The 27,615-nt window shown below is 52.0% G+C and overlaps 5 protein-coding genes across 5 annotated transcripts; 4 read left to right on the top strand and 1 right to left on the bottom strand.

The window, feature by feature from the left end:
• Positions 1-1,634: 1,634 nt before the first annotated feature.
• On the bottom strand, positions 1,635-2,649 carry HER10_EVM0010114 (AFUA_2G17970 family ergot alkaloid biosynthesis protein; the record flags this gene model as incomplete). Its single annotated transcript, XM_035479584.1, has 3 exons — positions 1,635-1,892; positions 1,949-2,145; positions 2,205-2,649. 3 exons carry the CDS (start codon positions 2,647-2,649, stop codon positions 1,635-1,637), a joined length of 900 nt encoding a protein of 299 aa, XP_035333202.1.
• A 1,725-nt stretch (positions 2,650-4,374) lies between these two features.
• Positions 4,375-5,154, top strand: HER10_EVM0010267 (uncharacterized protein; the record flags this gene model as incomplete). The annotated part of the gene is made up of 2 exons (XM_035479732.1): positions 4,375-4,711; positions 4,769-5,154. 2 exons carry the CDS (start codon positions 4,375-4,377, stop codon positions 5,152-5,154), a joined length of 723 nt encoding a protein of 240 aa, XP_035333218.1.
• Positions 5,155-11,692: 6,538 nt separating this feature from the next.
• Positions 11,693-13,971, top strand: HER10_EVM0011006 (peptidase C1-like family protein). Its single transcript, XM_035480448.1, has 2 exons — positions 11,693-12,358; positions 12,429-13,971. Exons 1-2 carry the CDS (start codon positions 12,135-12,137, stop codon positions 13,735-13,737), a joined length of 1,533 nt encoding a protein of 510 aa, XP_035333323.1. The 5' UTR covers positions 11,693-12,134; the 3' UTR covers positions 13,738-13,971.
• Positions 13,972-19,845: 5,874 nt separating this feature from the next.
• HER10_EVM0009002 (uncharacterized protein) lies at positions 19,846-25,734 on the top strand. Its single transcript, XM_035483081.1, has 2 exons — positions 19,846-23,849; positions 23,904-25,734. The coding sequence occupies exons 1-2, from the start codon at positions 21,104-21,106 to the stop codon at positions 24,185-24,187; spliced, it is 3,030 nt and encodes a 1,009-aa protein (XP_035333064.1). The 5' UTR covers positions 19,846-21,103; the 3' UTR covers positions 24,188-25,734.
• A 454-nt stretch (positions 25,735-26,188) lies between these two features.
• HER10_EVM0012541 (neutral protease) lies at positions 26,189-27,187 on the top strand. Its single transcript, XM_035481935.1, has 4 exons — positions 26,189-26,464; positions 26,553-26,716; positions 26,802-26,924; positions 26,977-27,187. The coding sequence occupies exons 1-4, from the start codon at positions 26,225-26,227 to the stop codon at positions 27,020-27,022; spliced, it is 573 nt and encodes a 190-aa protein (XP_035333521.1). The 5' UTR covers positions 26,189-26,224; the 3' UTR covers positions 27,023-27,187.
• The last annotated feature ends 428 nt before the right edge of the window (positions 27,188-27,615 follow it).

The following is a 27,615-nucleotide window of genomic DNA, read 5'->3' as shown; positions in this document are numbered from 1 at the left end:
CTTGTGATCAATAGAGTCATACCTGAATGTTCAGAGTGGTATAGCTTCCTGATTATAAAAGAGGTCAGGTTTCCTTTCCGAAATGGCCTCATCACCCTTGGAAACATCTCCGTACCCGACAACAAGACTACCAAACCTCAAACGACAATCATGGCTTCTAGTGATTTCAACACCCAGGTCCTTGACGACCAGCCCTCCAAAATGATACAGGAATGCGACAAAGTATTCAGATCCATCGTGGAGTTTCCTGGCAAAATCCCTTATCACCTAACGGAGATCATAGTCGACCAACTGTGGGCTCATTTTAGGACCTGGCTCAATAGGCACCTTAAGGAGAAATGTGATCGACCTAAGCCTTTGTCCGGGTTGAGAGCTATCGATAAGAGAATCTCAATGGGAGGTGAACGCGAGAAAGCCATCTTCGTCCAGACCTGGAAGTTCTTCACCACTATCTCGAGAAAAGTACATCACACCAACCTTAATATTCATAGTTTGGAATACTAGCCGACCTAATGAAGTGGCAGCAATACTCCTCCGTGGAGCTGATAGTCGGCTTAGGGGCGACGAGGCTACTCGAAAAGATCCCTTGCCGCTAGGTTCATCGATTGAGGTAGACTACGACATCAGGCTGGGTCCACGATCTGACCTCGGCTGGTACATGTTCTTCGGTATTCCGATGCGCCTCTTGCTCCTCGAGTCCACGTCTTTCTTGTTCTCCGAGAAGAATGATGAGAAGGTCGAGGCTTATCTAGCGGAGACCGTGAGCAAAGGTGCCATAGAGGGTATATTGATACACCACAGTATTCACTGAAGCATTCCTGCAAAAAGTTCGGCCCCCGGGAGTCCGAGCATGTATCTTCCTTTTCTCCCTTTGGTTCAGCAGAGAGAGGTGGATGGAACGACAGCCGCTATTGCCTGACGGAGGAGACAGCGGATAACGACGGGCTTTCTCAAATCAGCAGCCAGGAAACCATCGTCGGCCTTGGGAGTGTGCGGTACTATCGCGACTTCAGTGGAACGTGACACTGGCAATTGCGAGGAATGCGACTATTTCTTTTGGCTGGTTTACCTAGATCAGGTAGCTCCGGAATAGAACTTATCACCTATATTAGCATCGCTCGTCTCTCAATAACGTATATGATGTGGGTTTCCCGATGAACTGTCTTCTTACGTACCCAACATCGGAGTCGGTTTTCACTGCCTACGCGATAGCCTCGCGTTTTTACTTGACGGCCGGTGTAGTTTCCATCAACGGAAAGGGAGAAATCGTTCAATCCGGCTACGCATATGTCATCGACGACTTGTAGTGGATAGAGCGTGGCGGAAACACTACTACATTTGTCATGGAGAAAGGGGAGACGAAGGGAGTCGGCGCACATGAGCTCGAAAGAAGAGCAAGAGAGATGTTGAGCAAAGGAAGATTTGCCTCACGTCTATTTGGCTTTAGGATATTCTCTAGTGTAATTAGGAGCACTTCGGTAGCGATGGCTTTGTGCATGAGACTCGACTTCGGGACACTGCCAGTATGGGAAATAGGGGGAACGTTCGCATCTCCTTTCAGACACGGTTGGCGTACAATCATCATCCATCTTATGTTATTCGTATTGGATGATTATTTTTAGATCAACAATACTTCAGGATTGTGACGCCCAGGTCTTCTTATTCTTCTCCGCGAAGTCACGAAATCGTGATGGGCGTTTCCCTGTCAACTCGACAACAACGCTGTTCATCCGGTCCTCACTCCCGTTCTTGATGTCCAAGTCTGCGTTGCCTAGCATCTGCGCAATATGTGTAGGTAGACCTTGTCGAACATAGTAATCCACAAGCTCGTCAACCGAAAGGTTCTTGTGCGTGATCTCGCGCCCGAGAGTTTTGGAAAGGATCTCGGCGATCTGTATAACATCGTTACTTCTACTGCGGGAAGGTCTAGTTAGACAGCTACACTTACATCGCCGTAGCTAAGTAGCTCGGGCCCGAGGATCAAATACTCGTCGTTTGGAGCATCCTTTTGGGTAAGTAGCTGGAATGCACACGCAGCAATATCCTCTGTCGCAACCCAAGGAATCTTTCCGTCCCCGGTGGCAGAGTAGATAACACCTTCTTTGACTATTGAGTCGCGGTAGTTTTCCAATTCCGCAAAGTTCTCTGTTCAGTGATCAGCAATAGCACTTCCCCAGATCCCCTAGAAATCGTCCCGCACTTACGTTGGAACCACGTCGGTCTGATCGCTGCCCATTCCACTTCGCTCTTCTCGCCAAGCTGCTTGAGATAGGCATGAGGTCGACCCATCCCCTGGCTATTGATATCCGGCTCGACTGGACTTCCGCTCAGCAGAACGAATCGCTTCACGCGTCCCTTGAGTCGCGCCTGGTCGATGAACAACTCCACTGGCGGCAAAGGGCCTCCTGGTGGCGCTACCAGGAATACGCTCGTCGCGCCAACTTCTAGAACCGTGTCCCATGTCTTCTTGTCGTCCCAGTCGAAGGCAATCGGTTTGATGTTCTCGGCGCCCGCCTCTGTCGTCGCCGACCCTTTGCGGGAGGCTTGATAGACCTGAACTGACGTCGCCGCAAAGAGCTTGGTGATCTGGCGGCCAACCTTCCCAGTTCCACCGATGATTAACACTGTTTTCGGGTAATCTCCTTCCATTGCTGCGCTTGACAGATTGCCGCTTGATTCTACTTGAACTGATTCCAATCATTGAGTACAACGAAAGAGAGAGAAGGGAACTGCATCACTGTAAGTTAAACTGCTTCAATTACCTTACGGAGCTAAAGGTTAAAGCCGCAACGGACTTAAGGTCCGACTAGACGTTACGACCCGTCTGAAGATGACAGTCAACAGACCCACTCGGACGCAAGACGTTTGTATTGCTTGATTAGTTCTGTACTGTTTGGTTTTGGCCGCATCAGTCAATAGCTGTACCCGGACAGCAAGATTCAGCTTGAGGATCACATCTGTGGGCAGCGCTTGCCAAGCGGCACTATAACCTTCTGGTGCACGACGTATCCTTCAGCAAGGCTAGGTGTGCCTGTGATCATCACTGCCACCATGACTAGAACTCACTCGGTCACGAAATTCCTGGCATAAAGCCTCACTGAGCTCGTCAGAGAGAACCTTCAAGACTCATGTTGGCCATCAAACCTCCACGCCAGAGCTCTCCGAAGATATCGATATACTGTGATTTTGAGATCCAGACCTTGGCACGTCTGTACTCATTAGACTTTCATCCCATGATCTCCATCGACATTGCTCCAACAATTATTCAAGAGCGCAGTTGCGCTTCGCTTTTTCCTTGTGAGCCCTCGTCTGCTCCGTGTGATGGCGTTCTATACCACATCCGGATCGATTGTACTTTGAGGTAGATAATTATATGCTGCCGCAACGTCGTGAGTGCTTAACTATTGCAATCTGGCAGCGCCATGTCCTCAACATGTATGAGCCCATGAGAACCCTACAAGAATGGCTGTGGAGGAATCTTCTGGCGGCATCAAATAGAGGAAAGTAACAAGACTACAATTCGCCGCCTCTATGGCTGCGAGATTCATGTGCTCCTTGACGAAAGCCATTGAACAGGCGACCTTGTTCGCTTTCCGAACTCGCGGGAAGTGAATGAATCATGAGACTGGTGCCAAATTCATACATACTACCCTCACCATCAGCAGCACCAGCCCGATGAGAGCTACGCCTCTGTCGCCTCTTTCAGCTACTGCAGGTGAGGCTTCTATCGAGGTTACCTCTCTCAGTGGCGGTTTCACCGCCTCGGAAATTCCACGAGCTTTCCTTGGTGCCTCTATTCGAGCTCGTATTGAACACATTCCACCTAACCAAAGACTATCGAGTCTTGATCGCGTAACAAGTCCTCCTATCGCTGTCGTTGGCGTTACTCCATGGGATCGCAGTAAAGCAGTTGTTCTCTTACCGGTCATACGTTGCCGTACAGTACATCCTGGCGGTCTCTCAAAACTCGATTGCGCTTTTTGTCCTCTCGCACGCTGGGGCCCGGTCCTTGGTTGTACCACAATGATGAAAGGACTGAGTGAACCGCCACACACGATCTCGCCGGATTCAACCTTTGGACGTAAATGTATTTGGAGTCACATTTGAAATGCATTAATTAATTCTCAGAAGTTTAAACTGATGACTAGCTAGACAAAGGTAGATAAAGAGTCTGAATCACCAACTGTTCAGTGGGTGCTGTCAGGCTCAGTTATCGCGGACCCGTGATGGGATGAGCCGGTCGAGGGCATTTGCTGAATATATTTTGGAATACATAAGACGCCATCTTCATCTTCATCTTCCAAAATTGCTTGGTCACTTCTCACAAAACATCTCTGCAACCGAATCGAAACCACACCACCTTACACGATAATCATGGCCGAGACACTGATTTGCAGTCCCTTCCAAGGCGAAAACACCATCTTTAGCTTTGGACATGAGAAAACATCCAAGTATGTTGATAAGTGCTTGGTGAATTTCGCCAGCGCCATCACGGAGGCCTCCGATGATGGCTACAAAGATGCGATTACGAGGCTTCAGCATAGCTTTATGCAGTGGGCTCTCAAAATCATGGGTGAGGACAGGCGCGGAGACTTGAATGAAAAGGGAGAAAAAATATTCGACGAAAACCTGGCGAAGCCTGGGACAGACCCGAACTTCCGTAAGAGAATCCAAATGTACTTAGAGTTACTCTGGTATGACCTCATCATAGGTAATTCATCGCAACGGTCCGGTATTCAGGTTTTTAATGCTGACGGGAGTGGTACAGTCCGCGAGATGTTGAAGAAAAACCCCACAGTGGGTAACAAAATTCTGGGCGAGAAGCCTACGACGAATGTTTCCGCCGAGACCAAGTCCGAATCTGGTTCCAAGAAGGAAGATCTTGAGGCGAGCCTCGGTCCAAAGTCAACACTGGGCACCTTGTTGTTTCAAAAGATTCCAATGCTTTGCAAATTCATCAGGAACGACTATGCCGAATTCTCGGGCGATTTCAAGGAAGGCGTCGTCCCCTCCCACCCCCTGGAGTACATGCGGAGCAAAGCACAGGATGCTCTCGACCAAATCGATCCTCCAAATTACCCATCCCTGCGGCCGGCAAAGGAAGAAAACAAAACGCCTGCTGGTCCAAGCGATCCATCCGTAAATCTCCAATAGTCACCGCGGGCACGTAGTGTCACCTCAACGGCGGGCAACCATAACGTGGGGTTACCAAACGAGCTGTGAGGAGATCGACATCAGCAGTGAGGAGTAGCCGCTGTATAAGGTATGCAAGCGCAGCACCGCCGGACTTGGAGGATATGGACCAAGGATATTGGGCTGTTAGGAACAATGCGGCACTTTTCAGCTGGTGTCTTTCCTTCAAGTGGCTTTGGACACGTTCCACCTCTCATCCGGCTTGCATCTTGTTTCTTGAAGATTGTCCCAGCATTATTATAGTTCTCGCCCTGCCGCGTATAGCCCAATTTATCAACGACCAAAAAAAGGTAGAAAAAGACACCCAGAAGAAAAAAAGACCATTATTATTAAAAGCTTCTTCTATTTGGCTGTGAAGTTTGACTATATTGGAAGTGTGCCACTGTTAGCCAGGCCTACCAACACCACCACCTCCGCCTCCGTCACGCCGCCGTCACTAACGTACCGCGAATGCACTTACAACATTGCCTTGAAGGAATAAGGAGGAAAACCGAGGCTAAGATAGGTAAGGAAAGTCCAGCAGTCACTTAACACGAATCTTTGCTTGTGACTCCAGGATATCCGTAATTGTGAGATCTCTGTGCCCATAGGGAACTGTTGCATGTGACTACAGATACCTGCAATTCCGACCGTCATTGTCGCACCGGGATCCTGGGCCGAAGCATACATGTAAGGAATGGAAGAACCGCCGCAGACGACCTCAAACAAGCATTTCGCTTATGTTGGTAAGGCGGTAACTGCTTCCCTTGCTCAGAGCAATGCTTGGTTGACAAAGAGAAAGATGAAATTGGACCGCTAAGTGGCCAGTTGGTGGTTTCAAACTTATCCATCATAGGCTGGTCGGGGTGAGCCGACCGAAGGCATTTATTGAACATGCCTCTTTGTCCTAAATGTTTGCCATTTCAGGAACGAGAGGAATCTCTCCTGTTCTAGAATTTAAAATGGCTGCTCTGTCCTTCTCAGCCACCTAGGCTAATCGCTCATCACTAACGTTTCTACAATGTTTCCACTAGCTCACGAAGCCAAGGGACCTGCTGCTGGACCCAAGAAAACAACTTCTTTCCGCAGTCGTACAACTCATATGAAGCAGAAGTGTGATGGCTATATCAGCGCTAGTTTTGAGAAGATGATCAAGGATCATCCTAAGTCTTCCAATGAAGATTTGTGGACGATTATGGAGGAGCGAAGGAACAGGTTCAAAAACAAGTGCAGCTCACTCGGCATAGGGCAGAAGATGACGTCGGGAACTAGACTCAGCGAGTCTCAAGAACGACGCGTGGAAAAAATGCTGGAGGATGTCAACGAAGATCTCCATAAAGGTAACGGATCGCAACATCCCAAATCAGTAGTGCGAATATGTATACTGACCGAGGTAATGTAGTGCAAGACATCTTATTGAAAATTCGCAATAACAGGCGAATGATCGACGACACTACTCAAGAAGAAAAAAAAGAGAAAGAAGAGGGTCATGATTCAGAGTTATATCAGTCGCTTGAAAATATCAAAATCAATCTTGAAATAGATTTCGAGAAAGACTCCGACCGGTCTTTGTCTCTCAAGGAGAGAGGCGTCACCTTTAGTAAGGACGGCACCCGAGTCTCAGTGGGGGAGTTCAAGGTCTAAATCACCGCTACGAAAGCAATTGTCGAACGTCGGCCTGAAGAAAGACTTCTACATCCGAAAATTCAGCACACGGAAGGTGGGGGGTTAGAGGAGATATGGTGGCGTTTTCCGACTTGTTCATTTGGATCAGTAGAGCTTTGGACAGTTCTTATCATTCATACAGCTCACCCCATCGTTTAGTCGATAGCATTCCGATCACGAAATCTTTTTCAAAAGAAAAAGCCATAGTGATAGCAGAACACAAGGAGAAAATAAAACAAAACAATCATTGTCAAGTCTTTCCCAAGCAGGAGAAGAATGTGCATCGGAATTGGATGGTCGAGAACGAATGCACTTGCTAGACGGGACGCAACAACTTGCAGGCTACTTTCTCAGCAAATCATCATGATTTTTTACCTTTAAATTCTTCCCAGACTACAGAAATGAGGTACATGAAAATAGAAGCCCCGACACTTAGCGCCCGAGGAGAGGTCTCGTTGCGAGGATATCGTTCGAGCCTCAGATTGGTTATTGCGACCATGCTTCAAGAACTTGGGAGTCCTCTCCTAGTAATGAGGTATGTGCTATTATGGTCTTCTATCAGATCGCCGAGCTTATATTCCGAGCCAAAGCCTGTCATCCCGCTGGACGATTCCCTTGGTGTGACTTAGGTTAAGGGCACTGAGGCGAATGAACGTGTTCGCACGGCATAAAACGGCGCCCCGTGGCTTCATACATGGTTAGAAATAGCACTCACTTTACTTTTACATGATTATTTGGTCTTTGCGAAAGTCATGTTGAGTTCAACGCGTCTGAAGCTTTCGGGAAAGCAGGTAATAAAGGCCCGGTTGGTCGGAGACAGTGTGCCCGCTTTTCCCGAATCCGGGTCCGGACCTCCCGTGAATAGTGGGATCCCGGGCCGCGGCACACCGACTTGGCTTATCCCGTCCCTCATGCTCTTGCTTTTGTCTTTATCTGCCCCCTAATGCTACAACAAGAACCGGTTGACCCGAAATCTTGTTTTGGTTGTACTTGCCAATAATGTCAAAATTGACATGACCTCCGGTACCCAATCGTCGCCGGTTCTGAAGAGCGGAAGGGCCGAGGCATAAAGTAGTAGCTGTTAGCTACCAGCTGCAGAGAGGTGAGTAATTGAAGCGCCTAAATTGGCAGTTCCTCCTTTGAAAATAAGCAGAGCACCATCGTTTTCAAGTATAACAAGAAGCGATGAGTACTTGGGGTTATACAGAGGGCATTACGAGGAGCACCACCATAAGCGCGGCAAAGACCGTGCAAGTTCATCTACCTGAGTAAGTACCTTAAGTACCGATGCATATCATGACGAAAGGGAAATGTGATACAGCTATTTGCCGCCTTGAGTAAACCCAGAGGAATCTCTTGCCACACATAGGGTCACGGCAGTCGTTTTCGGGCTCGGCTTAGTCCACCCGGCTCATATCAGGCCTAAGCCTAGGAGTGAGGGTTCAGCGGGACGACCTCTATAACGAGCCCCACCCACCACCAAAAGGGCTTCTTGAGAGCGATGAAAAGGATGTGCCCATATCAAGACAAAGTTGCCACACATGCGGGTCGCCTGAAGAGATCTTTGAGAAGGGCCAGAACACGCTTTCGCTTTGAACTTAGGGGCGTTCAAATTTTGAACACCCCAGACCTCACCTACTTCCCACTGAACAGGTGCCTAAGAACACATCTTCCATGAGATGCACCCCGGGTAGCTATTGAGTCAGCCTCTACAGCCTCTTTTTGTTGTGAAACGGTAAAGAGAAGGCAGAGACAGCGACTTGAATGTATTTTCGGGGACAATGGTTTCATATTCCAGAGGGGAACTCCTTAAATCTTTGGAGGTTCTTTATCACGTGCTTGTGACAGTGCCACATGATGTTCAGATTCAAAGCAACAGGGATAGCAACAACCGGCCCCTCAATCGTATACCGGCATCTATTCAGTCGCATCCCACCGAGTCACTAAGCCTGAAGCAATGTCATTCAGAAATCACGCCTCGATTTTCGTCATACTCTCGTCCTCTTGAACAGTGAACGTTGGCCTTTGGTTGAAGTACAAAGGGTCAGGAAACCGCCACAGGCGGCTTCGGCCAGTGCAAGGATGTTTAGAGATTCGACCAATTTCCCAAAGACTGAACGTACACCTACCTAGGTAGACAAAGAACAAGAAGAAAAGTTCGGTCGTCGAGGGTTCAGCCTGTTCCATCGGTGCTGCCACCTTTCTGCCAGGTTCATACAGTCTCTTCGTGTCAAGCATCTGCAAGCCGATGCAATGAAGAGGGCTTCTGGACTACTTATAGGCCATTCCTCCTTCCTTTCCATATGGCCTGACCCATTCACACGTAATTCCAAAGTTCAGAGACATCGAGATCACTTTGTCCCACAATCATGGCGAGCACGGATAAGAAAGTACCAATTGACTCGGTAGGAGAACTGATGAGAAAATGCGATGAACACATTCTCACAACCAAACAAATCCCGACGACACCCGGCATGCAGTGGGCTTCCGTAATGCAGAACACGGTTGTGGCGAAAGAGGAAAGCTGGAAAGCAGCCAAATTGAGAATCAACAAATGGAGAACAGAGCAGCCAACGTGTGCAGATGACTCCAAGGTTGCTAAAGCATTGGAGAATCTTGAAACAAGTCTCGGAACTGGTGAATCTTCACCGCATCCAAAGCCATCAGCTTACAGAAGTGCTGATTTGAGCAAAACAGTACTTGATGAATACTTGGTGTGTACGAGACTCTTTATAGCACCAGAGATACCGATTGAAGAGTCGAAAGGAAAAATTGTTGATGCTATGGTGGAGCTTGACGCAGTGTTATTCTCTTCCGATTTGTAAGAGAATGACCTCCCCACCAACTCGGAACGTCAACTTGTCCTATACTCTCGCAACGACCAACTCTCCGAAGACTGATTCGCCATCTCGATCTACTTGGGAAATGATTACTGCATCCAAGATCACAACACAGCTAGGCTTAAAGAAGGTGATTCGTAACTTAGAGTTGCGATACTTGATCAGCTCGTCACATTGTCATCGCGGCCTGGATAGAGTATGTCAAAGTCAGCGAAGGGACTCCCAGGGTGGTCAGCTTCAATGGTAGTCAGCCACATCACATCAAGGCGTGTCTACAGACACCTTATATCAATTGTACGTTCTCAATATTACCCTGCAAACAATTACTGCTTGATGTCACGAGTTGGGTGCGTATAATTTACGGATAAGTATAGCTGGTCAAGTCGAAAGTGAAAGATGACCACGTTCAAACCCCCGTAAGCTCCTCATCATGATGAAGTGGGCGAGGTGATTCGCGACTGTGAGGTAGTATGATCTGTGTGAAAGCAGAGGACTGATTAGACAGAATGATGAATTCCAAAGATCATCTCAGCAAACGAGTCTCGTTCCCACTCCGGAACGCTCTTTCACAGCCTGCCAGATTACACAGGTAGTGTTGACAGAAACACAGAAGAAAAAGGTCATGGCTTTGATATTGGCGGATGTAATTTTCGATTATCTCAGAGACTGTCGCTGGAGCCAGGTATGGCTTGAGTTGTCTGCGCATCTATGAATCCTAGCGAAGTGAACACACTCGGCTTTGTCCGAGGAAAGGAAGCGAATCGACATCAATATTACCTCGTTCTGGCGAAACCTCGTCAGGGCGACATGGATATTGGGACTGACAAATATCCACGATACAGCATAAAGATATTTCTGTTTTAGCTGGGCTCCGCTTCCCTCTCCTCTTTCTTTGCACTCACCTGCCTATCATTTTATGGTCCCTAGAGTTTTATCTCATGCGGGTTGTAGTATGCTCTACCTGCGCGTCAGAGTTACGTGCCCTGTTCTATACTGACCTTGGTAGGTTCCTACCCCATTTGACCTGCACTGTCCCTTCTTCCGTGCATCTTTGTAACTTGATGAGTGAACTAACTTAAGCCTACTGTATCAATGAGCTGTATTGACGCATCCGAAAGCTCGTGTTTAATGCAAGCTTTCAGCCCTGATGGTTGCTGAAAACGCCAGTTCCCTTCGGCCCCGCTTTTCCCGACCCTCTCCCGGACCTCCCGTATCGGTGGAGCCTCCGAATCGCCGCGCACAAATCTGGACTCGGTTGCAGTGTTGTGCTTATCTCCCACGCGTTTCCTGCTCGAGCCTGTACTGTTTCCCAGCTCTGTAACAATGCAATTGCTGCTTCCAGCCTCTTATGTGTCTCAGGCTGTTGGTACGCCAGATTTGAGGTAGTACCTCTCAATCATTGGAGAGAGAGGAGTAGGTCAAGATGCCACCTCGAAACACAAGCCCAATAGGATTCGGAAGCAACCGATTCTCATCCAGAAACCAAATCCCATAAGCGAGAGATACCTTGCAACAAAGATGTACACATAAACTAGCGTTTCTGCACTTGACAATCGTGGATCCCCATGGTGTGCTTCCGCATCAACCGTCGCTATCACTCAAAAACCTCACAAACTCGAAGAACACGACAAACAACCCAATCAATCCCCTCCAGCCCGCCTCATCATGTGGTCCTCTCTCCGACATTCCATATCAGAGCAAGCACCTTGATGGTTCCCCATTCCCCCGGTCTGCGGGTGCGTGACTCTCCAATCGCTCCCTCGTGGGCACCTAATCCCTGTCGACCCAACCCCAAAGTTCCCCAAACCCTCGTCGCTGTATGGCTGGATTTTCCCCATGAAGCACGTTAGAGCAATCGCCGACCCCTCCATCCCTTCTCGGACTCGACTCCAACTGATAAGAGAAAGGCAGAATGAGAGAGAGAGAGAGATAGTGAGTGAGGGTGAGACAGAGACGAAGACGCGCAAGTGCGGGCACCACACACCCAACTTTACCCCGGGAAGCTTGTTCATGACCTTCCCTACCTAGATCACTAGCAAGCACAAGCGAAGCAACCCGGAGAGACAACTATACCCCCTTCACTGTGGCATTTGCTCGGTATCAGGCGGATCGGAACGAAGGATGGTTGGTGTGAGGGGTCGCGGGGGTCTCTAGACTACGACACGTGTTACCGGTTCCTTTGTCTTAAATAGCACAACCTCAGCCCGGCCTGCTTCATCGGGAGTTAGATCTGGAGTTGAGCTCTCATCTTACCTCCCCAGCTTTGTGAACTCTGACGATTGCGTGATCGCATTTCTCTTCTGCAGCAATACGGCGTCGACTTCCGTGACACGTCGTCTTACCACCCTTTACTTCCCTTACATTACTTGTGAGGTAACTTCACATTCAGCTTCGAGCTCAACCGCGACCACCAACTCTCACACGATCCAGTCCGTAACACAGAGTCAAGCAGCAAAGATGGGTTCCCAAGCATCCAAACCCGCCGTCGACGCCTCCAGCGAAAAGGCCCTCCTCGAGCGCCTCCGCCGCTTCCAAGTCACCGACGACGACTTCGTCAACGTCGCCTCCAGCAGCAGTGATGACGAGAAGCGCGACATCAGACTTGTCCGCGAGCCAGAGGGTCTCCCCGTCCAGCAGACGCAGTCCTGGCAGTCGAGGTTCCTCGCTGATCCCAAGAACAAGTACACACTCACCAAGCCTAATCGGCAGAGTATCCAAGGGTACAGAAAGCTAACTCACTGTCTTCCGCAGACTCGCCCTCACGGCCCTGAGCACAGCAGACCCCCGCACAGTCCTAACCTCAACGGCAACCAAGCTCGCCGACCCCCAAATCTTCAACACCCGCATCCCCTTCGAGGGCGGTCCCATCACAAACCAGCGCTCCTCGGGCCGCTGCTGGCTCTTCGCCTCCACAAACGTCTTCCGCGTCGCCCTCATGCGCCGCTACGCCCTCGACTCGTTCGAGCTCTCCCAGTCCTACCTCTTCTTCTGGGACAAGCTCGAGAAGAGCAACTACTTCCTCGAGCAAATCATCGACACCGCAGCCGCGGGGGAAGACCTCGACGGACGCCTCGTCCAGGCTCTGCTGGGTGACATCGTGAGCGACGGCGGGCAGTGGGACATGGTCTACAACCTGGTCCAAAAGTACGGCCTCGTCCCGCAGGCGCTGTACCCAGACTCGTGGAACGCCATGAACTCGGGCGTACTCAACTCCATCGTCAAGACGAAGCTCCGCGAGTACGCCCTCATCCTCCGCAAGCTCGTCCAATCTTCCCCGTCAACCACGGCAGAGACCCTCACAGCGACAAAAGAGAAGATGATGCGCGAGATCCTCTCCATCCTCACCCTCGCCCTCGGCCCGCCCCCCAACCCCCGCGACGAATTCACCTGGACCTACCTCGACAAATCCGCCAAACCGCACACCCTCAAAACCACACCCCAGGCCTTCGCCCGCGACATCTACTCTTCCGACCTACGCATCACCTCCTCCGTAATCGACTCCATGGTCTCCCTCGTCCACGACCCGCGTCACAAACCCCTCACCCTCCTAACTGTAGACCGCCTCGGCAACATCGTAGGCGGCCGCGGCGTAACCTACGTAAACGTCTCCATGCCCACCCTCAAATCCGCCTGCGTAGCCATGATCAAAGCAGGCCTCCCCGTGTTCTTCGGCTCCGACGTCGGGAAATTCAGCAACTCCGCCGCCGGGGTGATGGACCTCGACCTCATCGACTACGAGCTCGGCTTCAACGTCTCCCTGCTGGGCATGGATAAGGCCAGCCGCCTCCGGACGGGCGAGAGCGCCATGACGCACGCCATGGTCCTGACTGCCGTGCACGTCGACGAGGAGACGGGCGAGAGCGTGCGGTGGAGGGTGCAGAATAGCTGGGGCGAGAGCGCGGGCGATAAGGGCTGGTTCGTCATGAGCGACGCGTGGATGGATGAGTTTGTCTACCAGGCTGTTGTTGATCCGCGGTTTCTGAGCAAGGAGGTCCGCGGGGTTATTGGGACGGAGCCGACTGTGCTGCCGCTGTGGGATCCCATGGGCAGTTTGGCGTAGAGGTCTGGTTAGATCCCGCGTGTGCCGTGTTAGATAGAGCCAGGGGGGTTGGGGTTATGAGATTGGTGGATGGCATATTCATCCACTCCCCATTGTCTTCTGGGTGTGACAAAGATGATGGTTTAGATTCTTTTACGTACTCAGCAGGACAGCGTGTCTATTTACTCGTTTCGAAACATCAACTCACCTAGACCGAGTCTCAAAAGATGTGCACGCCATTGATTACCATCCGCGGCCGTGGTTTTGACAGCTTTTGCCCACGGGATAACCCAGCATCGGAATGGAGACTCTTTTGGGTCCGGCGCCATCAACGGTCGTCTAGCTCAATCTGGACCGGCGTCAGACCAACGACGCACGAAGTGGACAATGTGGACTACGCCAACTCATCATTAATCAACTTCTGTCAGAGTTCCCGTCGACCTTTGCTCCTGCTCCATCTCCAGCTCCATTCAACGTCAACATGCGCGCCCCCCGCACACCGTCTCCCGGACGGACACAGGCCGAAGACCCGGACACCTTCCCCGGAGCGGTCGACCACGAACCCCGGGTTATTATCCCGCTTTACCAAAGGCTTTCTTGGTCAAACCCACTTCACTTCACCGTGAACAGTTTCGTCCGGGTGTCCGGGACAAAGGGTCCATTCAGTAAAGTAAGCAGCCACACAGGCTATACACTTTTGTGTCTTCCCCGGCCCGCGAAAGTTATCTTCCAAGGCCGGACGCCTTCTGTATACTTTGGTTCGGCGGGTTGTTGGCCTCAAAAAGGACAAAAGTGAGGCGAAGGAGGGTCCCGGTTGCGGGCCCTTGCGTACGAGCAGAGTTTTTGTCCGTATTGGCGCCATCTTCGGCAATTACTGAGTCTGCTGCTACATGCCACAAACCTACCGCATCCTGCCATCTACTTTGAGGCATACTCTTGAGAACAGAAGATGTGTTCTGATGAGCTGACGAGCTGACGAGATGGTGGAAAGGCGAAGCTAAGCCGCATAGTCCATCAGTTTGCGCCTTGTCTAAGCCTTTCGTGAACTAGATCGAGAGCTGGTCGACAAAATCGAGCCTAATCACGGCACGTGGAAGAACGGACTACGCTTGGATGGGAACTAGTTCCATCACGCATGGCCAAGTGCCGCTTGACGGCACATTAGTGCTCAGGTCGACTATTCACTGTAGTCGGTGTCGTTGCCTGTCTTGCTAGGCAATGCAGCTCCCGAGGCATTGACTTGGTTAGAAGCGCCAACGATATGTAGAGTGCCATTATCTGCGTGACTGGACAGCACACTCAGCCGCACAGTCGCCAGTTCAGGTCTAATCTACGGAGGCTGTATGGCCTCAAATCAGATGACGTTACGGTGCTTTCTTGGCACTGTGGTAAACCACGTGGGAAACAGACCATTCCAAACCTCATCAACCTGCCCGTGGAGAACTCAGCGTGAATTTTGTGTCCGCTGCATGCATCTTCCAAGCTTCGTGGAGAGCATCATCTCGTATCAAACTCGCGCACGTAGCACATCAAGGTCCGCCATCGCCGGCCGATCTGGATGAAACGTTGCGAGATCGAGATGCGAGAATAAGCATCTCAGAGTTTTCTTTCCTTCACCGAATTGACGGTTTCCGGAGGCTAGAACAGGTCACTCATGGGTCAATAAAGCGGAACGGCCTGAAATGAACAGCAAATGCCCTTTGGACGGATGTGCCCGACATTGGTCGGGCGTGAACCCAACGGCGCTGTTTGGTGGCTTGGGATTGCCAGAACGGGGGAATCCCCGTCTTGGGCGTCGCCGGAACGGACGTTGTTGGCGGGTCTCCGGGACTGCCCCTGCCCAAGTGTCAACGTTGTCTGATGGGGACCACAGCAGACGAGAGTAGAAGCTTCCCCAGAGGAGTTAGTGTCCAGAACGAAATGGTCTACATAGTTGTTCACCGAAGGAACGCGTTGAATAGGTGGGTAAGTCAAGCCAATTGGCAATGCCAATGAATAGTACACCGTCAACGACAGGCCTGCTAGGACCATGTCTTTCGGCAGGGCTGTTTGGCGAAGCAGTTGAAATGGGATGCTCCTTGTCTGAGCGGAAGAAAACCGGGGGAGAGTATCGCCGTTGCCTCTTTTTGGTCGTCGGCGTGGCTGTCAAGACAGCCATCCCTTGTGTTGAGTATCGTTCGTCGCCTTTCACAGGTAAGGCAGCCTGGGGGACGTTGCACCTGTTGCCTTCTTCCATGCGTTTGCGGCTAACCTCTGCAAGAAACGCCGCAACCTGCGAGTGAGGGAAATACTGCGACAACAGCCGGGTGTCGCCAGAGCATAGCGGTGAGCAAGCAACGGAGCCATGTCGAGTTGCATCGCATCTTTGGGGCTCAAAGATCAGCCCCATTGACCCCACGCGGCAGTTGCGGTTTGTAAAAGCAGAAAGGCCCAAGGAGGATCGAGTCAGGGCGAGCAGACGCAAGTCATTGCTTGTTTGGTAGTATGCTTTGCGCTGTGGCGGCCTTTGTGTGCAGATAATATGGGTATGCGCCTTGCAGAAAGGCGAGATGCTGCAGATGTAGTCCGATGGAGAGGGAAGGGCGAAGTCGAGTTTCGGTGGCGGCATCTGACCGGCCAAGGTGTTGACGAGAAGTTGAGGCGGGTTGAAAGTGTGTGAGGTGGTGCGGGGTGGTCTGCACCGTCGGCCGCTGTATTCCGTCGGCATCGCCCAGTCAATAATGGTTGTGATATCCATACTTCCGAACGCCTAGTGTCGTATGGTGTTGAACTCAAGCCCGGGGGTCGGCGGCGCGGAGAGGGTTCCAGAGTTTTCGACACGTCCCATAGTTGGGCTTGGTGCTTGGCGGTTGCATTGTCGACGACTGACAGCCATCAGGGAGAGAGGCACGACAGGCGGGTAGATGCAGGGAAACTGAGGCCGAAGATGCAGGAGGCGTTGGTTGGGTCGAAACGAGGCATGGTGTTGGATATGCCGCTGACCAGACAATGCCACAGCCTTCGCAGTGTACGAAGTGCAGACATCAGAGTAGTAGAGTCTTGCAACTAGCACTGGAACCTGATGTATGGGACTGAGCCCGACGGGCCAGGGGCTGTGAAAGGTCGCTCAGAGACACCCACTTGAACATGGACATGGTTGGAGTCAAATGTCGGATTACCGGCTCGGTGGAGCACACGACAGGCGACGTTGGACGACAATGGGCGCCTCAATGTCCGCGAGAGGAAGGGATCGTGGTAGTTAAGGTTTGAGAAGTGGAGGATGAGCGTGTGGCAAGCAACAGAGACTGTGACGAGGCAACCAATAGCGACAGGCCAGTAGTATTTTCTGAAGCTCATGAGTGCATGTTTGGAGGGGCACGTTGTCTTTCTCGATGTTGAAGGAATCTGGAAGGGCGCAACATCGACGTCTCTCTGGCTGTGGTTGACCGTTGAAGTTTTGACGAACCGTCGACGGTGCAGCTTGTCGTTGGCTTGCTCCTGCCCTCCCGTTTTCTATCGAACGTTCCCCCCCTTCCTGACAAACTTACTGTGTAGTCCCCCTAAGGGATACGTACCTCTTCTTTCCTGACAAAGCAATCTCGAAGTAAAAAGTACCCAGGTACCTCAAATTCCCAGTGGCAAGAGCGAGCTTGCAAGTCCCGAAGTTCCTCCTGCCTTCTTCCTGCCTTCTCAAGATGGCCCATCTCCAAGCATGACGACGGCGCGGTCTAGACTTTCTGGCCTCTTGGAGTTGCAAATGAAGCAATTTCTTTCTGTGACATCCAACCCGGTTGATCGATGCAAACGAAGAAGTATTCGAAAGGAAAAGAGAACGCAGCCGTGGGCTCCCTACGTGTTCATGTTTATGCACCAAACAGCATCTTCCATTGGTCCCAGTACAGGCCATTCCTAGCCAAAGACAATAATTCGCCAACCGTCCCGAACGGTCTTTGGGGATACGTCGACGTCCCTCGGCCAAACTCCCCGTCGTCACCACGCGCTAACACAATCTTCCAGGTCCAGTCACCATCATTTCCATTGACGCTGACGTCGGCCAAATTCCCGCCTGCCTTTCTAGTCGTCACTGGACACCGACCGTATCTGTTAGTCAGGGACCCCGAGCGTTTCCCCTGCCCTAGACATTAGCATTCAGTCCGGCACCGTCGAATCTCAGAGCAATGGGCCATACTCCGTTCAGCCCGCAGAAGAGACGAATTGCGACTTCAATATTCGAGTCGATGAAGGATCTTGGACAAATGGAGTCCCGGAATTGAGCACCCCTGAGCGGCGCCTCCTGACGATGTGATATCACAGGAGGATCTCTCTTTACTAATCGGCAACAGACTTATTCAACACCATTCCACCAAGCACCGGGGAAACGAGGCCCAAACCCTCCATATCTTGCCTCAAAAGATTGAAATCTAGGATTGGAAACTTCGCCGTGCCCTGAGAAGCGCCAGACTCCAACTGACCAATCCGGTACGGTCCTCATCCTGGCCTCACGTTAGCTCTTCAGTCCTGATTCACGTCCAGCCCAGCAGGACGTCATCGCCGTGATCGACACGGACGACAACCGGCTTCCCAAAACGGCAAGAGAGCGACCGTTTTGCACACCATCAACACCTTGCCAACAGCCATCAACCCGTCAACTGCATGCTTGCTCACGCCAATGGCAGGGTTGTTTTCGCCTCGCCTCTGAGGTACGGAAGACCGTCTCACATCCCTCCGCGGGAAGGCTCTGCTACCCGGAGTTTCACTCTCCTGAGCCAACGCCATCAGGTCGGACCCTAGGGTCGGAATAATTACACCAATCTTGGCTGAGTTCATTCTGCGGCGCCTGCGCCTTCGCCTCTCCCTTGTCTCGGGACACTTTTGCACTTTGGATCGAGGCGGCCATCCATGTTATCTTCTGTGTACCTACTCCGTAGGCCTCTGCACAATATCATCATCATTGTCTTTGGAGGGCACATTCCATTGCGCATCCCGAGACGTCAGCGGTCAGCACGCAGCTTCGTTGCCAACAAATCAACGGTCACTTGCAACGAGTTGCATGTTTCGGTACGGAGCCATGCTCCTTCTGATCCTGCCAGCTGGAAAGTCTCGACATTCACAGCTTGACAACGAATTCTCCGAGCAAAATTTGGCTTTCTGCTATGGTGCCTAAATGAGGACCACTCGCCACAGAAAAGCAGACACCGAGATAGGAATTGCATGTCAACTTCAGAAATCCCCCGTCTCATGCGACGTCCGCCTGGTTTTCATCTGAACTTTGTAAGAACCATCTACACTGCAGACGAAACGGCCCTAGCCAAGCAAACTGCTCCTGCATGTACCCTCTGACTGGCCTAACTCTTCGACCTCGAGTCTGAGCACCTTCAACTAAGGTATGGATACTTAGGCTCTGTGGCTGCTTGTCAACCCAACTGTCGCCGCGCTTGACTGTCACTGTGGTGGGCTAAGAAGTCTACCTAACAGTGGAAGGAAAAGGCCATGCCATGCCACCCGGCACTGGTGTGATTAGTCTGCCGTCATCTAGTTGGCTGCCCCGTCCCTGACGGCGACGCTACCTTACGGCATTGGCATTGACGTTGACGCACGTCCGCCCATCTTCTACCTACCAATCTTTCTCGTCAGCTTGGGGCACGGTACAACCAAATAATTTTTGGCGATCATTTGCAGTACTACACGTGCAGAGGTCAACACCCGAGAAGAAGACGCTCTTTGGCATTTACGCTACATGCAGCCTTGTCACGACGAGAAGCGACCAGCCGTCGTCAAGTCCGGATAACCGCAGCCACTCGCCATCTTCCGAAGACCCCTACTGGAGGAACATTGTGCGCCTCGAGTGCCCGTATACTACACCATTCGAACAAGTGACATCCTTGGCCTTATCACCCAAGTCCTTGGTTTTCGCAGAATTCGCCAACGCCCGTACCGATACCACCGAAACGACGCCTTCAGTACTTCGTACTTTTGTACGGATACACTACAGCCGGTTCCCCGCTACACCGAAGACAAGCTCTCGGGCAACCAGTCGTATTGTCCCATTGTTTGCTGACTGTCTCCCTGACTCCCCATTCTCTGCTGCTAAGGGGATAAGAATACACGGCCTGGAGAGGGTCCGGTGCATCCATTCATCAGCATCCATCATCAAAGCGAACCCCCCGCGATCCTTGCTGCTGAGTCGACAGGGATCAGTCGACTCCTCCCTCCGTCATTGCGCCCGGGATAATCCCCCTCCCAGAATACTCGACGTCGCAGTGTCTTCAACCACTGCCCAATTTTTGCCCCCCTTCTCTTCTGGCTCTCTCTCTCTCTCTTTGCGTTTCTCGGATGCCTCAGCCTCAGTGACGTTATCTCTGTAATACAATATCTGGTAAGTAATTCTCCCTTCCTCCTACATACACACATCCCACTTCTTCACCTCATCTTTCTCGTACGCACAAACACGCTATGCATATGGTCTATACTCGGCACAACCATCCACAGTGTATGGAACCATATGGAGACCTTGCATGGATTCATTCATCCTATTTTTGAGACTACGCCCGCCCATTCAACATTCACTTGAGTCTCCTAACAAAGCTGACTCGCCCCTCTTTTCCGACGGTACTGCAGATGCATGCAGTTGGATTTCCACTACGGAGTACAGTCCACAACAGACAGACTGGGACGTTTCGACAGCGATCCGACGACAGAGTCCACCCAACTCCAGCCCGACCTGCTAGCCCGACCTGAGAACCCGACCTGACAACCAGCCCATTTGACGGGGGTCTTCCACCACAAACACGACCAGAGGAACGGGAAGAGAGCAGACTGAAGTGATCTGAGAAGAAACTGGGACCCCGCCATCTCTCATCAACCAAAAAGAATCCACCTCACATCCCATTTCAGCGGGTATCCCAACGACTTGCCCCTCCTCTTTCTCTCATTCACTCTCCGTGCAAAGGGGGAAAAAAGCGAACAAATAGGGCACCATCCACTTGGTAGCTCTATCGCCCAAAATCAGAAAACAAAGTGAGACACATCGACGCCCAAACAAGCGACAAGCCGAAAAAGGGCGCCAAAGCACCTCCAAGTCAAAGCGACCGAGAGGGGAAAGAAAAAAATTTAGGAAAGTGAGAGAAGACGAGACCAAATTTCCTTAGGGCGGAATTCCTCACGTGGTTGCGACGTGCGTCCTGCCGCTACGGCCGTCCCGCTTCATATCCATCTGTTCAAGGTGGTCAGCGCCCAACCCAATTCCCGACTGCCCCTCCTCACCTCATCCTCCTCCGTCGACGTGCACCCTCGAGGCGCTGAGCATTCTGCCTCATCCAACTCATCCGGAAGAGAAAGCACCTCGGCGGCCACAAGCGATAGCCACAAGTAGCACGATTTGTCGACGACTCAACTAGTCAACGTTGCCATGGATCACCGCTACTCTTCATCGCGGTACACCACCGCTCGGCCGCGGTCGCCGACTTTCAATCCTGCCAGGGCTTCGCTTCCCACCAGTATTGGCTACAGTTCCATGTACGGGGGTGATATTCATGTCATGCCCACGTCTTCGACGAGATATGCCTCTGGCAGTTCTCGAAGCCATCATTCCGGCACGCCGACAACCACGACCACTACCTATGCAGTCACCAAAGACCCCCTCGCCCGCGGCCCAGGCCTGAGAGAAGCGAGCCGCAATCGCTCTCATCGCTCATCGACCCTCGACTCAACCTCTGCCCGCCCAGTCATTGTTACCACGACAACCCGACCGCCGCAGGCCAGTTCGTCGTCGCACCACTCGTCGAGCAACAGACATAGCAGCCCGACTCGCGATGAGTATCGCTCCAGCGACTCGACATTTTACACGCAGCCTGCGTCATCCATACGTTCCCGAAGCCATCACCGCGGTGGCTCTTACAGCGCAACCATGGACAACGAAGAATTCACCCGCATGCGCGAGCGAACCCTCGATCCTACACCGTCTAGGCACGATTCGTACCGCCCTTCGAGGTCTTCGGCCATTTACACCAATATCTCCCGCCATGGAAATGCCCCAGTCGACATTGGCGGCACGGATGGCTACGAATATACTACTCCAAGCGATTTGGCAAGATACGATTTGGATCACACCCGACCACCTTCACGATCACGCAGGCGAGAGAGCATCGACCGTGGCTATTACCGACCGAGTGTTAATGTTACGACAACTGAAAGCACTAGTCGCGCATATGATGGTGGTCGACAGCGAGCAGGTCCTCCGCCCACCACCTGGGGCTTGGATAAGATCAATCGCTCTTCTACGAACGTTTACGACCCAGCCCAAGGCTCAGTCCCTCCGGCAGCCCCTGCGGCGCCAGTCCATCTACCAGTACCTCCAAGCCCGACCAGCCGACGCTCTACTGGTGGTGTCCCTTCTTCCATGGATGTCGCCGCAGCAACTTCCGTAGCGGCAGCGACTGTCGCAGGAGCAACTGCCTCTCGGCGGCCTGTATCAGTGTATAACGAGGCGCCCCCTCGATCCAGTCATCACGAGGATTACTACCGAAGTCGCGATGATGATCGGGCTCAGCGACAGGCTCGGGAGCCTGATCGCAAGTATGATCCCATTTATGGCAGTGGTGATTACTACGATAATGGAGTCACTAGCCGTGGTTTCGGTATCCGTACGGACTCAGCTCCCGTGGGCGGCGATTTCGAAGACCGACGTAGAGAGGCACGACCCGAGTCTCGAAATGGTTATCGCCCAGACTCACGCACTGGATATAGACCAGAGTCGCGCAGCGGTCCCCGGCCAGAGTCTCGAAGTGGTCATCGAACATCTCCTCCGGATGTCAAGAGAGGATCCGACGATGATGCCAAGCGCCGAGACGAAAAGGATCGCTCCAAGCGTGATTCAGCCCGCCTCGAGACGGACAAAGATCGCCATCTGCGGCGGACTAGCACAGCTAATGAGGACGAAGCCGAGAAGAAGCGCCTGCGTGATAAGTTGAGTGCAGGACTTGGTCTTGCCGCCACAGCGATTGGCCTCGGCTCAGCCGTGAAGGAGAAGGAGAAGGACAAGGACAAGGAGAAGGACGAGCGCCCCGAAAAGTCGGAGCGGGAGTCCCGGGAGCCTCGGCGCCGAAGCGATGAAGAGGATCCTGGAGCGCGTGCTGCCGAGAGATACAAGCCTCGGGAGGAGTCTCGGGACCCTCGTGATCGTGCACCCGTCATTGTTGAAACTCGCAGGGCCGCTGCCGAGCAAGAGGCTGATGTCCGTGATCGCGAAAAGGAGCGTGAAAAAGAGCGCGATCGAGAGCGTGAGCGAGAGCGTGATCGTGACCGCAATCGCCGGGATGCTGAAGCCAAGCTCACGGGCGATTCTACAGCTGCACAACGAGATGTGTCCCCGGAAGATGACGAGCAAAAGTCGAGGCGTCCTAAGCGGCAGATTGGCTTCAATCCTACCAACACCAACGATATTCGGGAATTGAAGGAGCAACTGGCAGCCATGAAGGATGACAAGCCAGAAAGAGTTCCCGTTCCTGTTGACAGGTCAGACCGCGTCGACCGGTCGGAGCGCTCAGAACGTCCAGAGCGGTCGGAGAGATACGAACGATCCGACCGATTGGACAGGCCCGAACGATCTGAAAGAGATGAAAAATCAGACAAGCAAACATACGCTGATCTTCCGTTCCGCGAGCCACATAAAGAGCCGAAGGAACGCACACCTTCACCCAAGAAGGAGTCACCGCCACCAAAGAGAGAATCGCCCGTCTCACTCCCTTCAGCCGACTCAATCGTTACTTCATCCAGAGATGAACATCGCGACCGTGACCGCGACCGCGACCGCGACCTCACACCGCCTCGCGACGAGAAGCAGGTCCGCGTCGTGTCTCCGCCTCGCGACAAGTCAGACGCAAAGCCTCTCAAGGGTATCTTGAAGGCACCCAAGAAGTATCCTGAAGAGGACAACCCAATTCGTGAGGGTGTGGCACCTCACAAGGATGACAAGAAACTGAGGGAAGTTCCCCCTGGTGCCCGATGGACCAAGATCAGCCGGAAGATCGTGAATCCTGAGGCCTTGACCGTTGGCAAGGAGCGGTTCGAAGTCAGAGACGACTTCGTCATTGTCCTTCGCGTTCTCAGCAAGGAGGAGATCCAGGCCTATGCCGCCGCAACACAGGTCTTGAGAGGTACGTTGGGAAACTAGAAGCACTTGCTCTGGCATGGACTAATGAGTGAAACAGAACGGAGACGTGAAGAGACTGGTAAGGACCGGGACCGCGGCGATCGCGACCGGGACCAGGATCGAGGCCGTGACCGCGATGGCGAAGATGACGACAAGCGGAAGCATCGTCATCACAGGAGAGAAGACGGCGATGATGACCGGTACGACGAGGAGCGCGACAGAGAGCGCCACCGCAGGCATCGTCGAGACGAAGACGAGTATGAGGACGACTCGAGACGACGTGATGACCATCACCACCGCCACCGAGAGCGTGACCGCGAGACTCTTGCCATTGAGGGCTGATGAGTACGGCGGGGGCAGATGTAAGAGGAAGCATGTAGCAGGAGATGATGATACTTGTATTCGCGGAGCTTTGGTTATCTAACGGCAGCATTGGACGAGGAGCCCTTGAAAGCGAGAAGCGTATCTTTTCATTGAATTTATACGTCCTTTTTATTTGTTTTCACAGATTTGGGAAAGCGAGAGATATTTATGACTTTCACGTGTGGATTGATTGGGCCCAGCGGCTATCATGTCAATTTCAGAAAAAGAAAGTATCATTGGATTTGCATATGATACATTCCGTCCACTTTTTTCCGTGCTTGGCCATGAACGATTGACGCCTCTGGGAAGGAGAATGGGGTCCCGAAGGAGTGAGATCAGAGGTTCTGGAGGGTTGTAGGGCCCAGAAATAATGGTCTCGTGAGGTGGTTTGCGCGAACTGGTCTTGGAGTTGGCGCGAACACCATTACGCACGGAGGTTAGCTCCACGGGTGAGGGGTTTCGTGCTCGGTCTTGTCCGGAGGTGTGTGGCCGGCCGGCTGGCTTCTTGGGGCGACTTCAAGAAGAAGGCGTTGCGGGATGAGCTTGGGAGGCGTCACTTTGGATTTCACGATTTGTTATGCCTTTTCTTCTGCTTCCTCATGTCAGTTTTAAACTGACTGAACGACTTGAGTATGCTTTCATTGTTTTCGTTAAGTGAAGTTGCGTGAGGTTGAGAAAGCAGTTAAGGAGCGTGACTGGTTGATGGGTTTGGAGAAGGGGTTCGAGGGCTCATCGAATCCGTGTCGGCCGGGGGCATTTCCTGTCCATGTGCCTTGCCTCACTACGACTAACCAGCTCTAGTCACATCATTCTCATAGTATCTTGACAGAGATACGATCGTCTGGCTGGTTCTAGTTCGGGGCTGCTTTGATATTACGTTGAGTTGCATCGCTTGACACTCATTTACTTCAATGATGTGGTAGTTAAAGAACGCCGGGTTTGGAAGTCATGGAGAAGGTAGCGAAACAGAGGCATTACGTATGTTTCTTGATGAAGGATTTCACCGGAGCTATTGTCTATGGGAAGATCGATAAGGTGCAAGATGAAGATAGCGCCAGATGAAGAGGTATAACACAAAGCCTTCCTGTCCGGGAGCCCCCCTGCCCTCCGGCCGGGTGTGGGTCTACGAATATACGGACGCGGATGCGGGACCTCCGAGAGGACCGAGACACACTGCTTCACGATCCACGTCCTTGTCATAGATGGGCTGGATTTACCATTGTGGAAAAGAAACGCGTCGCGCAGCTCGAGGAACTCTGCGCGCTTCGCCAATGACAAAGCCTACAGGTCTTTGGCCTTGAGGTCGATACGGCGAGATGGATGTGGCTTTATCTTAGACTGATCGGGGAACGAAGATGGGGTTGATGCGCCGGTCGCCTTCAGGCGCGCAACGTCGTGGCTGCTATTGTTGGCGGTTTTGCTCGTGAAAAGCCCTCTGGAATCTATGTCGGACTCTCATCTGGCTCGAAAAAGAGAGTTTCGAACAAGGAATCGTTCTGTATTGTTGGGTTTCTAGCACTCATCCCACTCCGACTTTTCAGAGGTGCCGTGAGGGGACTTTTTTGACCATGGAGCTCTGATTAGTTTCGATGACTTTCTGGACCTTGCGTACTGTGAGATGAAGTGACCTTTCAGAAATGGATAAATTCTCAAGGAAACGTGCCCCCAAGTTCTATTGAGGTCATGCATCGTCGGAAAGCCGCTTCTCAGCGATGGAGTCATGGACGGGTGATGTTGAAGTAAAGCCATGCAGAAATCGTCTTGTAACTCTACAGCGAAAATACGAGATAATGCATCCCTGCGCGGTTCGCTACCTTGGAACGGAAAGTGCAGAGGGGAGATGGAAGCCGGCAAACTTGTACCTTCCTAATGCATGTCTGCCAAGAATTAGCGATATGACACCACATCCGCTTTTCTGCAGAATAAAGGCTTCGCGAATCCTCAACCTTTGAGACTGGTAGACTTATTTCAACGTCGTCGACAGCTTTCTGCCTCGGACTTTGAACATAGGACAAGATGAGAATCTCTCACCTGGTAGGCCTCCTGTCCGTCGTGTCCGGCACCCTAGCCGCGACCTTCAAGTCCTGCACCGCCGCGCAAATCGTCACCCTCGAAGCGGCCATCGAGCGGGCGACGAACAAGTCGTTCGCGGCGATTGAGCATCTGGAAGATAACCCCAACGGAAGCGATGTTCAGACGACGTGGTACGGCAAGTTTAGCACCGACCGCTATAATCGCGTGTTGACGGCTTTCAAGGTGCGTTTTGGCGGGGCTTTTCAGTCTCATGGGAAGAAAGAGACAGAGAGAGAGGCGATGAGCTTGTGAGCTAACGTCGTTGGAACAGAAATTCGCGCCTGATTTGGCTACGACGTTTTCGTACGATTGCTCGTGTACAAGTACCGTTGTATACGCGACTATTGGCGGCACGTACGGCGACGTCAGAATCTGCAGTGTGTATTTCAACGAGGCGATGCTTCCGCCTGCGGGGCGGCATCGGAATCAGTGGGAGTGAGTTCATGTCCCGATCTTGAGGTCACCTGTGTCTTCTCATAATCGTGATTCCAAGGATTGTGTCTGACTGAGATTTTTATAGTACCATCATCCATGAGGCGACGCACTTTCGAGATGTGTTGGGAACAACGGACTATGGGTATGATGTCGACTACTGCAAGCAGTTTGCCCTTGAAGACCCCGAGAAGGCGGTTAAGAACGCAGAGTAAGTTACAAGACAACCCTTACTATAAGCAGAAGCAACTAACATCTTCCAGCAATCACGCCCGCTTTGCTGTTGAGGTGCCGCCTTGGGGTCCCTAATTGCATATGTCCGAGTCACCGCCAGGCCTGTCTATGTTCACTCTCACACACGCGCGACATATGACCCTCCCACTCGTCTCGATACCCTCTATAGCCAATAAATTTGGTTGGTATTATCACCGACTCGTGTTTAGTGTAGTGGGCAATGCCGGGTCGCCACCGAAGTGCTGCGCGGAGTCTCGTGAAAAGTCCTCGCATCGCTATTCAAGAGTGTCATACATGCGTAGAAAGTTCATAGGTCCTCAGAAGGTGGGCTGGGCTTTCATTTCTGTCTTTCTTTCTTTCTTTCTCTTTGCTTAGAGGGTAGAGAAGCAGCCGCGTGAATGGAATTATTCTCTCATGGCTGGAGCTGAGAGCTTCGACCAAGGTGGTTGACCAACAACGTCTTCCACAGTCGCTTAAAAAGCCCTTCTACATTAAATCACCTTACTCTAGATGGCAGATAATTCCAAAGACTTCTGGAATCCAAGCTGGTCATCGCTGGTCGACTGCCTGGCACGGTTGGTATGGTCCACGCATATAAGTAAGCCACGATCCGACCGTCAGCCGTGATTAAAGGGGAAACCAGGTTTTTGAATGACCCAGTAGCTAAG

This window comes from Colletotrichum scovillei (assembly GCF_011075155.1).
Source record: "Colletotrichum scovillei strain TJNH1 chromosome Unknown Contig00006, whole genome shotgun sequence".
Lineage (NCBI taxonomy): Eukaryota > Fungi > Ascomycota > Sordariomycetes > Glomerellales > Glomerellaceae > Colletotrichum > Colletotrichum scovillei.
Note: the sequence above shows the minus strand (reverse complement) of the source record. Positions and strands in the feature narration are given on the sequence as shown.